This window comes from Mytilus californianus, unplaced genomic scaffold, assembly GCF_021869535.1.
Source record: "Mytilus californianus isolate M0D057914Y unplaced genomic scaffold, xbMytCali1.0.p SCAF_14, whole genome shotgun sequence".
NCBI lineage: Eukaryota > Metazoa > Mollusca > Bivalvia > Mytilida > Mytilidae > Mytilus > Mytilus californianus.
In genome coordinates this window covers 20922405-20935308 of record NW_026262626.1, presented here as the reverse complement: position 1 = coordinate 20935308, position 12904 = coordinate 20922405, and the positions used below count along the sequence as shown (strand labels likewise).

The 12904-nt window shown below is 32.3% G+C and overlaps 1 protein-coding gene across 1 annotated transcript in view; it reads right to left on the bottom strand.

Moving 5' to 3' along the window:
* Positions 1 to 3012: 3012 nt before the first annotated feature.
* Positions 3013 to 12904, bottom strand: part of LOC127724922 (E3 ubiquitin-protein ligase rnf213-alpha-like) — a 162369-nt gene continuing 152477 nt past the window's right edge. Inside the window, exons 77-81 of the mRNA XM_052231925.1 lie at positions 10525 to 10599; positions 9433 to 9630; positions 7738 to 7827; positions 6928 to 7121; positions 3013 to 5269 (exon numbers count right to left, since the gene is read on the bottom strand). Coding sequence (XP_052087885.1) covers positions 5077 to 5269; positions 6928 to 7121; positions 7738 to 7827; positions 9433 to 9630; positions 10525 to 10599 — 750 coding nt within the window. The 3' untranslated portion in view covers positions 3013 to 5076. The remainder of the gene's footprint in view (positions 5270 to 6927; positions 7122 to 7737; positions 7828 to 9432; positions 9631 to 10524; positions 10600 to 12904) is intronic.

Sequence of the window (12904 nt, the reverse complement as noted above, 5' to 3'; positions counted from 1 at the left end):
ATGACAACTAGATGAGATGGAGAGACAATGTATCATCGAAGAGTCATCACTATCCCACAGCTTAATAGTTCCTGTACAGAAACAAAATGGTGAATTTCATTTTTATATGGATTTTCGTGTGCTAAGCAATATAAATGAGCCACTTTATATTGCAATTCCGTACAATGTCTGATATACCAAATACTTTAGCTCATGCCGAGCCTGTCCTGTATTATATCATAAATTCTGGTAAGTACCATTAGACCCTGCCACAAAACAAAAGAATGCATTCATTTCACACAAGAGAGTATACAAATCAATAGACTAGCATTTGCCAAGATGAATTCACCAATGACATTCCAGCATTTACTGACAAAGTGCTGAAAAATCTAAATTGTCAAAATTACGTGTCCACATTGCTGATGTTCAATTTTTTTTTGAAGAATTCTGAGGAACATTTACATTCAATGATACCAATTTACGCATTTGGACATGTTATTTCGAAAAATGGAATTAAAGTGAACCCAGAAAGTACAGAAAATGAACAATTTTTCCCCGAAGAATGCAACACAAGTAAAAAAAATTTTAGGGATGGCAAACTATTACAGAAAAATGAATTGTAAATGACTATGAGGGTATTGCTTCACCGTAAACATCTACTAGTATACTGAAGAAAAACACAAACTTAAGCTGGACACTGATATGTCAAAGGGCATTTGATATTCTGAAAAATGCACTTATTTCAGCTTTAATGCTTGTTTTTCCAGAATTCAACAAACCGTTCATACTATCAACGGATCCATCTGAATGTTCAACGGGAAACGTGCTGTGACATATTCAGAATGGAGTATATAACCCTAGTGTATATGGACAAATATCTTTGCGTGGCCATGAACTAAGTTAGATTTATACTGAAAAATGAAGCATTAGCTCTTGTTGGTGGTATAAAGCACTTCAAACAGTATTTGCCAAACTAAGAATTCACTGTGAAACTGAAAATGTATCTGTGAAGTACCTGCTGAAAATTAAAGAATGTCAATGTCGTCTTGGAAGATAGAGTTTGTTACTTCATGGATACAATTTCAAGTTTATGAATCGTGAAGGCTCTGCCGAATGTCTATCCAGAAAACAATACACATACTCAACACAGAATGATTCAACCGGTTTGGTCGAACATCAGGTACAAATAAAAAAAGTATACTTAAACTATGTTAGTTTATAAATGAGAAGTTCGAGGAGAATGTTATGGCAAAGATCCAACAAATTGCAATTTAAGAACCAGAACTAAAAGATTTACCCTAGCATCCTGATGTGTCTTTTCAGAGACATAAAAATATAAGTTTATAAGAGATTTTACATTGTATCTAAAACTAGCTAGGACTGTAGTAGCTTAATCTAAATATATAATTCAGAATAACAGGTTGTGATTTAAAACATTTTCTTTCATAAAGATGCAAGCAAGTACAGAGGCAAGACCAGATTGCCGTTACTAGAATTTGACCATTTGTAACATTATATCTAAATTTTTATGGAGGCACCTTCGTCTGACATGTATGTAAATCAATTTATTTTATTATGGCACATTCATCATAAAGTTTTTCTGGTGACATTAGGATACAGTACAATATGCTTCACTGTTTCAGAGGCATGTTACTAAGGGTTTGTTTTCATTATAGTTTGTGTTGTCGTCTAAGTATTCCACACATCATTATTAAGTAGTCAATCGATACTGTTTTTAGGAAACAGTGGAATGAATTCCTGTCATTGAGATGTATACTCCTACATAATAATTCACTAAGCTGTTGTGTTGTATCATGTTGTCAAGTTGAAGTCTATGCAGCTTCATCCAATCAACATCAAATGTACCCAGAACAAAACGTTTTACTGGATATAAAATATAATTTGTCAAAGATTTGTCTCATCTGTATCTAATTGTTAGTATGTGTAAATTTTTTAATTTAAATTACAACACTTTAAGAGGTAAACTGGTCTAAGGTTATGGTCAACGAAACTTAATAAAGGGTAGGGCCAAGTAATCTTTATAGACATGAGGTGCTTATATAACTGCCTACCAAATATCACTGACTAACAACAAGTTATTACCCTGAAAGTCTGCTTATCACAAACTTAACATGTAAACTAAGCAAAAGTTTCATTGTAAATGGCACATGATGAATGTAACATGACCGAATGAACTCCATGGAATGAAGTGTGCCAATGCTAATACAACTGTCTTTCAAATATCATTGACTTACCATTATTAGTTCCCTTTAACTAATCACATACATTTTAAAACATGCCAACTATGTAAAAGTTTTAAAGGCAATTGAGCATGACTTAGAGTATAGGGTCAAACATGTTGATGGAAATGAGAAGCAATAATAAAATTGCCTACCTATTACCTTTGACCTTCAACTATCCTATCAAACTTGCCTATTCAATAAATTAAGAAAGTTGATAGGACCAGAACTCTCATATCATGTGTGTCTGAGTTACTTTGTCCAGGAATGTACAAAATAATGGCAATTACCTCTCACTTGGGCTGGAGAAAGGAGAGAGAAGAGCTGAGAAGAGAAAAATCTGATACTTTTTTAAAACATTATTTAATAAAACATCTAAAGCATGCATTTTGAAAGACTAATTTTACCTTACAAATCATAACAAGGAAATACATTAGATCAATTAAAAATTTTGTGAAAAAGAATAAACATAAAATTACCGTTGAACTATTAGAAAAATATGGATTCAATTTTCATGAAGCTCTTAAATTTTTTTTCAATATGAGAAAATCTTGTTGAATAAATAGGGGTAAAATTTTATGAAAACTTTATACCATTTGATGAGCTTAAAAAGGCAAATCTAATGAGTCATCTCCCTCGAATGCATAAATTTTTTTTATTTTCATGAAAGAAAGTCTATGTATCACTCTTATTAAATGGGTGTTGATAAAAACAAAAGGCAAACAATCTATCTCATAATTTTTGGCAAGTTTGACTTTTCATAAAAAAAAATGTAATTATGAAATGAGGTTCATCATAGGGACACATTTTAATAAAAGAAGATATACAAAAATGTATGAACTGGTATTAAAACTTATTGATAAAACAAGAATAAGGATTTCATAATTAATAATAACTGATGAATAAAAAAAAAACTAAATAAACAACAAAAAAAACAAAAAAACAACAATATACATCAAACAAAAAGATAAATATACATCCTGTAATTAACTGCAATCAAATAACAAATAATACTGATGAATAATGTGTATCACAAACCAATGATTGATGCTTTCAAAATCACAAAAATAAAAAAGTATGCATGATGCATTGTAGATCTGAGTTTATCACTTACGTAACATGCTTCAAACAAGTAACATGCATGAACGCATACACAAAATAGATCAACATTACCTGACAAAGTTACATGATCTTCAATTCAGCTGTCTTGAAAGACTCTAGTATAAACAATCTTTTAACACTATAAAGGAGAAGGTCCGGTAAGGTCTAATTTTGACCTGAAATTTGAAGTACATCTGATGAAATGTTTTTGACCTTTTCTTTTACACTTAAGTGTCTACTTCGGTCGATGTTAAAGATTTGAACTGATTTGGTCATTAAAGATGCTCAAATTCAAGCTAAAATATGAAAAATCTATCAAATATGACATACAACGTCACTTTTCAGATGGTTATTGTCTAAAATGTAAGTGGCCCCATTCATGTTCAGTCTCAACCTTTATATATATTATGTATTATCATCCAATACAACATATATATTTAAATATTAGGACAGAACACAAGAGGGGCCAATTCGATTTTAGACAAAAACTTTCTAAAAATTAGCACACATGCTAAAATTGTGAAGATTGCAGTAATTGTGTATATAGGGCCAAAAAGGTCTTACCGGGCTTACTCCTTTGTTTTTCCCAAATAAGATGGCATGAAAAGCATACCATCTACTTTACTTAACAAACAATTTGATTAAAAATAAATCATCACTTATTACATACAATACAATAGGTTTATCAAAATATGCATAACATACATCTTTATTCCAAAAAAGGAAATGAACTTGGTGTCAATGCAGAATGTGCTGCATATAATATAAATATATAAACCATAACACAATGTTTGCATGTAGAAAAGTATTTATATCAAAAATTAAACTATAAATACCTTTCATTGATAAATGTGAACTGGTGCCTAATAAAAAATTTCAAAATATATTTTCTGCTTAATTTTTATATTACTATTTCTAGATTTCTTTTTCTCAAAATGCAAACAAATGTAACACTGATTTCATAGACAACCTTAACAACAAGCATTTAAGTATGAAGGCTATAATAAAACTGATTGGTTAAATATTCTTTTAATTCTAGCCCTACAACCGCAACTAATAAAAAGGTAATAAATCACACTACAAGACAAATAATCACTGTATACCTTATCAAACAAACAACCAACCATATTGCTACCAATTCTAATGGTACTTTCGTAGTTTAAAAGGCATAACTCAAGAATGGTAAAAGTGACTCCACCCAATTTCAAACTTAATCTGTGTTTTGTGGTAATAAGCATTGTGTATATGTTTTATAACATTTGGTTGAGGCAAACTAAAGTTAGAGAAAGGAAACAAAAAATTCAGCAATTTTTATGTTTATAAAGGGGCATAACTCATGAACGGTAAAAGTGATGCCACCCAATTTCGATCTTGATCTGTGTTTTGTGGTAATAAGCATTGCGGTCGGGACGGACGGACAAGGGTAACACTTAATGCCCCCAACGCTTAGTAGTGAGGGCATAAAAATCATCTATTAAAGGGCATTTACTCTAGGATTAAATTAGGGTATTTAACAATATTTTTTTGTATACAATGAACAATCTCACAGTATATTAGTAAGACCCCTATTGTAATCACATTTTTCATTTAAAAACAAATCATTTTCTTTCCTGAACAATTTCAATGCTCATTGTATTCAATTTGCAAACTAAGAATAAATAAATTACTCTTTGAAATTTTCAACCATAAACAAAAAAGTCAATATTGTGAAATCACACAAACTTGTAGGTCTTTTTTATAGATGCACATCTATTATCTATAACATCTGTTCCTTTTTGTCAGAAAATATTTCATTAATTATCATCCATGTTTCTACCCCATGACAGCAAAGTAGACGAGAATCTCCATCAATAGGTAGAGCAGTAACAAATCTTTGAATCCAGTCGGGTGTCAGAGCTTCATTTACATACGGGGGATCATACAGATAAGATTCAACTGCTTCTTTCAATCTGAAAATAGAAACTGGCCTTAATTACATAACTTTCACAGCATTGCTTACCAAGACTCCAATGATCCTGTAAATGGAATTTCATTATGTATTTCAAAACAAATCAGCTTTTGTACTTATTGATATCAACCATTCTCTAATGTACAAAAAAAAATACATCCTTTAAGTGATACGTTAAAAAAATGTTTTTTATTATCTTGTTCGTAGTTCTAAAAACAGTGTAACTTGCATTTAAAAAGTTTCAATAGCCAACTACCATATGCATTTTTTGTTGTTTTGTTTTTAGAAAACAAGATAAACAAGTTGAACTGCCAACTGCTTACAAATTACCTCCCCCTCCCCTATAAGTATTTAGTTAAAAAGAAGTTGATAAGCAATGGTACAAATTTTCAGGATGCTCTGATTCGTAGTTCCTGAGAAAATGTGACAACAGAAGGACACAGGGATTGAAAGAAATAAACCAGTATATCCCTTCCTTTGGGGCAGGGGTATATAAATTTGTGCTCTCTCCCTTTCTTTAAAAAAAGCCTTAAAACATCTGATTGTCTCTTTAAGTTATTCATTGATTTCCTTACTTTCAGGACATTTTTCAGCTAACTTTACTCACAATGGTTGCTGACCTCTAAATGTCTTTTTTGCGAGGTAGCCATTTAATTGATATACACCCCATCTCCTTTTATACCTGCACATTAAATTCATATATAAATATTTATCTTACCTGATATACACTTCTAGGAATATCATTGATTAAAAGCGACACATGGAGACCATGAATATTTTATATTTGGTCAGTGTTTTATTTTAATACACAGTTGGTAGCAGTGTTACTTACCTTTATAAAGTTGAAGAAAAATCTGAAATGTTTCACATAGACTACAGATGAAGAAATTGATGATAAAGGATTGAAAATACATGCAGAAAACACATTTGAATCTAACAAGTTGTTATTGTTGGCATTTGTTTTTGTATAGACCAATGAAAATACTTTCCTAATATTGAAGACTAGATGACTTTAATAGGCCATTAGTCTTAATTCTACATTTAAGATAGTCGGTAAGATAAATTCGTTACACAGTGTGACAGAGACCTAATACTATATAAACCTGTATATATGGTATTAGGTCACTAGCACACTGTAAAACTTATATCATCTGATCTATACATTTCTAGGAATATGATTGGTTAAAAGCAACCACGTGGAGACCGTGTATATTTCATATGGGGTTAGTAGGCATGGTTTATTTCAATACACGATTAGTAGTGGTGTTACATTGCTTTGTAAAAACAACACGGTGTTGAGGAATAATCTGAAAGGTTTTAACAGACGAAGAAATGGATGATGAACGATTGAAATAAATTCATAAAACACATTTAAAGCTAACAAGTTGTTATTGTTGGCAATTGTTTTTGTATAGAACAATGGAAGTAGATTCTTAATATTGATGACTTGATCACTTTGATTTGCCACTAGTTAATATCACATATTATTAAAGATAGTCAGTAGATAAATTCTTTACACAGTGTGCTAGTGACCTAATACGATATGTATGGGGTCAGCAAATTCCATATGGGGTGAGAGGAGGTCACTAGCACACTCATAATGTAACTAATAATACCCAATCTCCTAGCTTGTATTCCATTTCAAATATAAATACATACCCAACCTTGGACATGTCCACAGACTCCTCATCTTTCTGAGGCATATCAATAGTTAGCAGAATGCAGTCAAAGATCATCTGTGACAAATTTTCTAGCTGTTCTACTTGTAAGATGTCCAAGATTTCATATAAAGCATCATTTTGTTCTTCAGAGGGTTTTTGTTTGAAAGCTGAGGAAATATTATCAAATGACTCCTGCAAATGAGATGAATAAAATTTATGAGTAATAAATAATGAGTTAAAGCTTTCATTGATATGAAAAAACCAGAAATAACATATGCACTAAATTCTGCATCTTTTTAATGTCCCATCACAATGTCATATATTGCAATGAAAATACATATGTGTGAAGCACTGGCAAATTTGTATTAGAACGGTAGTTCTATTTGTGGGCTAGTAACCTTTGAGAATTTCCTACATCAAATTGATATTGAAATTTGCACAAGTGTTAAGTTATTTTCTTGCAACTGGTCAATAAAGTTTCAGCTACTTCAGGTGACTTCAGGTTAAGATATACCACAGTTCCAATAGATAACAAATAGATGATCTGGTTCGCAGACAATGGCTTCTAAGAATGGATGACAGTAGCAAGGTATTTCATTTTTGAATTTATTATTTTGCTGATATTGCAAACCAGACTGATATCGATGAAGTGACTTCATACAAATTAGGGGTGTGATAAAGCTTTTGTAACTGTAACTGATATCAATATCATCACGGAGGGCTAATCCAGCATGATTGTCATTTATCGTATTACACATACAATTTATCTGTATTTACTACTAAGTATATAATAAAATTTAATACAAACCTTGTTATTGTTTTCTAGACGTTTTGTTTTCTCCAGTGCCAATGTCATCCACAAACATTGTATATGTTTACATTTACAGGACTGTTGTGCCTGAAAACAAGTCAAACTACAGTTACTCTTTTCTCAATTGACCCGTCTCCCGAGAGACCAATATGTTCTTTTAATTAAGGAATAACAGTACTGTAGTTGAAGAGTTGCCACCGTCAATTGGCGATTTGACGGTCGCAAATGCAGTTTTACTGGCGACGCGTAGCGGAGACAGTAAAACGTCAATTTGCAACCGTCAAATCAAAATTGACGGTGGCAACTCTTCAACTACAGTACTGTTATTCCAATTCTAATGCTTTACAAAAAGAAATAATACGCAAGAGCTTGAAAAAATGTATAAATTTGAAATAAAAAAAAAATCCACGAAACTTTATGAATGATTTTTGCACAAAGACGTTATGGCTAAACGTGACGTCATACAAATGAAAACTTACAAACTGGAGGTTATTACGTTACCTCTACGATTCAAATTTGGATGAAATCGCATTAAAACGGCGATTTTGTGGTTGGTGTCATTTAATTTGCGATTATATTGTAGAAACTGAACATTTGTTGATTCAATCAATTCAAAATGGCAGGTCCCTCCTTAGTTACAACTGTGGATTTGACGGCAACTTTTAGCCAATGAAAAAAGTGGTTACATAAAAATTGCATTAGAATTGTGCATAACATGCTAGTATTCTTAGATATGGTATTTTAAGTGTAGCTAGGCATTTCTAAATAATAGCGATAAAAGTGCTAAGCTTACTGGCTTACTGTACATGTATGTTACTGAGAGCATTCTTTGATATCTTAATTTTATTTTTATATACCATTATTTTTGCTGACTGTAATGCAAATTAACTTAATTAATACATTCCATTACATACCTTTAATTCAGGAATAAAATTGAAAATTTGATTTGGAAGATAACTTAATATGTGAAGATTGGTTCATATGAATAACTTTATTTTCAATCTCAGGAAGTACACAAATCTCAAGTGGTCAAAAGGCAATTTTCCTAAAAAACTTTTCAGTGAAATTTTTAAACATTGTAGAAAAAGCACTACACATCAGCCATTGGAGTCAAAGTTATACAAGACCAATTAAAAAACCTAGTTTTCTGTTTACTTAGGGTATGACTAATTTCTTTTATAACATTAAACAGTAATATTCTCATTGGCAATCATACCACATCTTCTTTTTATATTTACATAATCTCATAATCTACTTTAGTAACTATGACCTTGACGGTAGACCTTTAAAATCAATAGGGATTTTCTTCTTTATTATATGTGACCATATTTTCATGCAAGGTTGCAATCCCGAATGTAGTATTTGATCTAGCATCAGGAAACAACATTTATGCACAATTTTCAGTCTATTTGTAGTAACTATGACCCTACCCTTTGTCATGTGAAAAATCAAAAGTGATCTTCCTTTCATTATATGTGACCATTTTTTTTATATCCAAGTAAGGTTGCTATCTGATAGAAAATAGTTGTGTTAGCTTCTGGAAATGAAAATTACTGACAAATGGACAGGGCAAAAACTATATAGTGTTTTATTTTTATATCCCGCATTGAAGTAGAGCCCCCTCTACTTCAATGCGGGATATAAAAATATAATTTTTCGAACAAAGGCATAAATTAACTTTTTATCTGTTACCTTCTGGCTAACCAAAGAGTCATCAATCTTCAATATGTTGATCATGAAGTCACTCAAAAGACTCTCTGGGTCACAACCAACTGACTTCATAAAACTGATAGCTATGTCTAGTTTGTCTATACTATCACATAATTCTGGAAAAGTCTTCTGGTTAAGGTCAATCTGAATCAGGCTAAGTACAGAGGCACTGATTCTTTCCTATGTATATAAAAAAAAATACAGCAAAAGTGATTAAATGGTGAAGTTGAAATCATCCCTTCGTAAATTTTACGGACGCCATCACAAGTTGGTTGACCGTTATGGAATAACCGTTTCACAGATGATATCGGATATGTTCCTTATGTCGTAACTACAATACCCGTCCCTTTTCACAAATGTGACCTACCGAATTAGACTATTTACCGGATTTGTAATAACATAAGCAACACGACGGGTGCCACATGTGAAGCAGGATCTGCTTACCCTTCCGGAGCACCTGGGATCACCCCCAGTTTTTGGTGGGGTTCGTGTTGCTTAGTCTTTAGTTTTTTATGTTGTGTCTTGTGTACTATTATTGTCTGTTTGTCTTTTTATTTTTTAGCCATGGCGTTGTCAGTTTATTTTTTGAATGTATGAGTTTGACTGTCCCTCTGGTATCTTTCGCCCCTCTTTTATTATTTATATCAAAAATGTTGCTAAGTACACAAATTTACATGTATACTTCTGTTGATGGTTACAGATAATAGTATTCTAACTGTTTGCTGGTTAATATCTGTACATATATTGCTGTTAATGCCATGATTTTTGTACTTGCATTCATTCTCCCTTTCAGAATATAGTGCATTCTGTATATATTATTATTTTAAAACAGCTAACACCAAAACGTTTGCTACAAGCACAAACTATAAACAAGTGACTCAAAATTAAACCACAAGTGTGAAAATGCCTCAACTTAGAAATGAACCATTGCATATATTCAGATTTATATTATGGACTTTAGTTTGAAGCTTTTCCATCAATAAATGAACACAGCGTCCAGGATAAATGTAGTCAACTCTCTCATCAATTTATTGATTTTGTTCAAGCCAGCTAAAGTCTCTGAGTCTTTCTTACCTGTTTAATTCTGTCTCTGAGATGTATAAATACTACAGCATTGGTAGTTTCTGATCTGTACACTACTGTACTAATCTGTAAAAAGAAAAGAGTTTCAGTATCTCCTGCATTGCAAATATCTTATCTGTTTCCATATCATTAATATATCCAAGGGGCATAACTCTTTAAAATAAAATGCTCCACAGGGCGCAGCTTGATACGACCGCAGAGGTCGAACCCTGAACAGTTGGGGCAAGTATGGACACAACATTCAAGCTTGATACAGCTTTGCATTTGGATTGTGATTAAATATTTGACACAGCACAGGTTTCTGACACAGAATGAATGTGGTCTAAGAACTTAAAAATTTTAAATTGGACATTCACCTATTATGGTCCAATATCAAAAATCTAAATACATGGTTAGATTCAGCATATCAAAGAACCCCAAGAATTCAATTTTTGATGAAATCAAACAAAGTTTAATTTTGGACCCTTTTGACCTCAATGTGGACAGGTTGATAACGGGGCCCAAAAATCAAAAATCTAAATACATGGTTAGATTCAGCATATCAAAGAACCCCATATATTCAATTTTTTGATGAAATCAAACAAAGTTTAATTTTGGACCCCGATTTGGACCAACTTGAAAACTGGGCCCATAATCAAAAATCTAAATACATGTTTAGATTCAGCATATCAAAGAACCCTAAGAATTCAATTTTTGTTAAAATCAAACTAAGTTTAATTTTGGACCCTTTGGACCTTAATGTAGACCAATTTGAAAACGGAACCAAAAATTAAGAATCTAAATACACGGTTAGATTCGGCATATCAAAGAACCCCAATAATTAAATTTTTGATGAAATCAAAAAAAGTTTAATTTTGGACCCTTTGGACCTCAATGTGGACCAATTTAAAAACGGGGCCCAAAATCCAAAAACTTAATACACGGTTAGATTCAGCATATTAAAGAACCCCAAGAATTCAAGAATAAAACCCCATTGAAATTGGTCAAGAAATAAGCAATTTACAGGAAGTATCTTCTTTTGCACAATACTGTGCAATTGAATATTTCTTGCTATTGCGCAATACTGTACAATTGACAATTTCTTGCTATTGCGCAATATTGTGCTATTGGATATTTCTTGCTATTGCGAAATACTGTGCAATTGAAGATTTCTTGCTATTGCGCAATACTGTGCAATTGAAGATTTCTTGCTATTGTGCAATACTGTGCAATTGAAAATTTCTTGCTATTGCACAATACTTATTATATAAAAATTTACACATCCTGTTTGGTGTGAATCTCCTACCATATCATTATTATTTGCTTTTAAATATAAATCAGAAATAACCAACTTAAAATGGAAAATTTTAAAAGAAAAAAAAAGGAAAAAAAGAAAAAAAAGGAAAAAAAACCCCCCCAAATTTTTTGAACCCCCTTATGATTCATCACCCCCAAACTCAATCCCAGCCTTCCCTTTGTGGTATGGTACCTTGCAGTACAATTTCAGAGAGATCCATACACTTGAACACAAGTTATTGTCTGGAAACTAGAAAAAAATGTGTTTTTTGGCCCCAAATTCCTAAACATTTAGGGCAATTACCCCCAAACTCAAACCCAGCTTTACCCTTGTGATATGGAACCTTGTAGTACAATTTCAGAAAGATCCATACACTTACACACAAGTTATTGTCATGTAACTAGAAAAATGCTTGTTTTTGGCCCCTTTTTGGCCCCCTATTCCTAAACGTTTCGGCAATTACCCCCAAACTAAATTCCAGCTTTCCCTTTGTGATATGGAACCTTGTAGTACAATTTCAGAAAGATCCATACACTTACACACAAGTTATTGTCATGTAACTAGAAAAATGCTTGTTTTTGCCCCTTTTTTGGCCCATAATTCCTAAAATTTTGAGGCAATTACCCCCAAAATCAATCCCAGCATTCCTTTTGTGATATGGAACCTTGTGGTACAATGTCAGAGAGATCCATACACTAACACACAAGTTATGTCTGGAAGTTACAAAAATGCTTATTTTTGGCCCCTTTTGGCCCCTAATTCCTTTACTGTTGGTACCATAACCCCCAAAATCAACCTTCCTTTTGTGGTATTGAACCTTGTGTTAAAATTTCATAGAGATCCATTCACTTAAACTAAAGTTAGAGTGCGAAAACCAATGTGTCTTCGGACGACGCCAGTCGTAAATGCGGTCGTATAAAAAATTAGTTGAATTGCACTGATTTTCAAACTTGTCCGAGACTTTGCTAATATAAACCTATGATATAAGTTTCATAAAAAACACTGGTAAGAACTGTACACATGAGAGCTCTTACAATGCAATTTTCCATATAATTAATGGTTCCAAGGGGCATAACTCTTTTGAAAAAAGTTGAT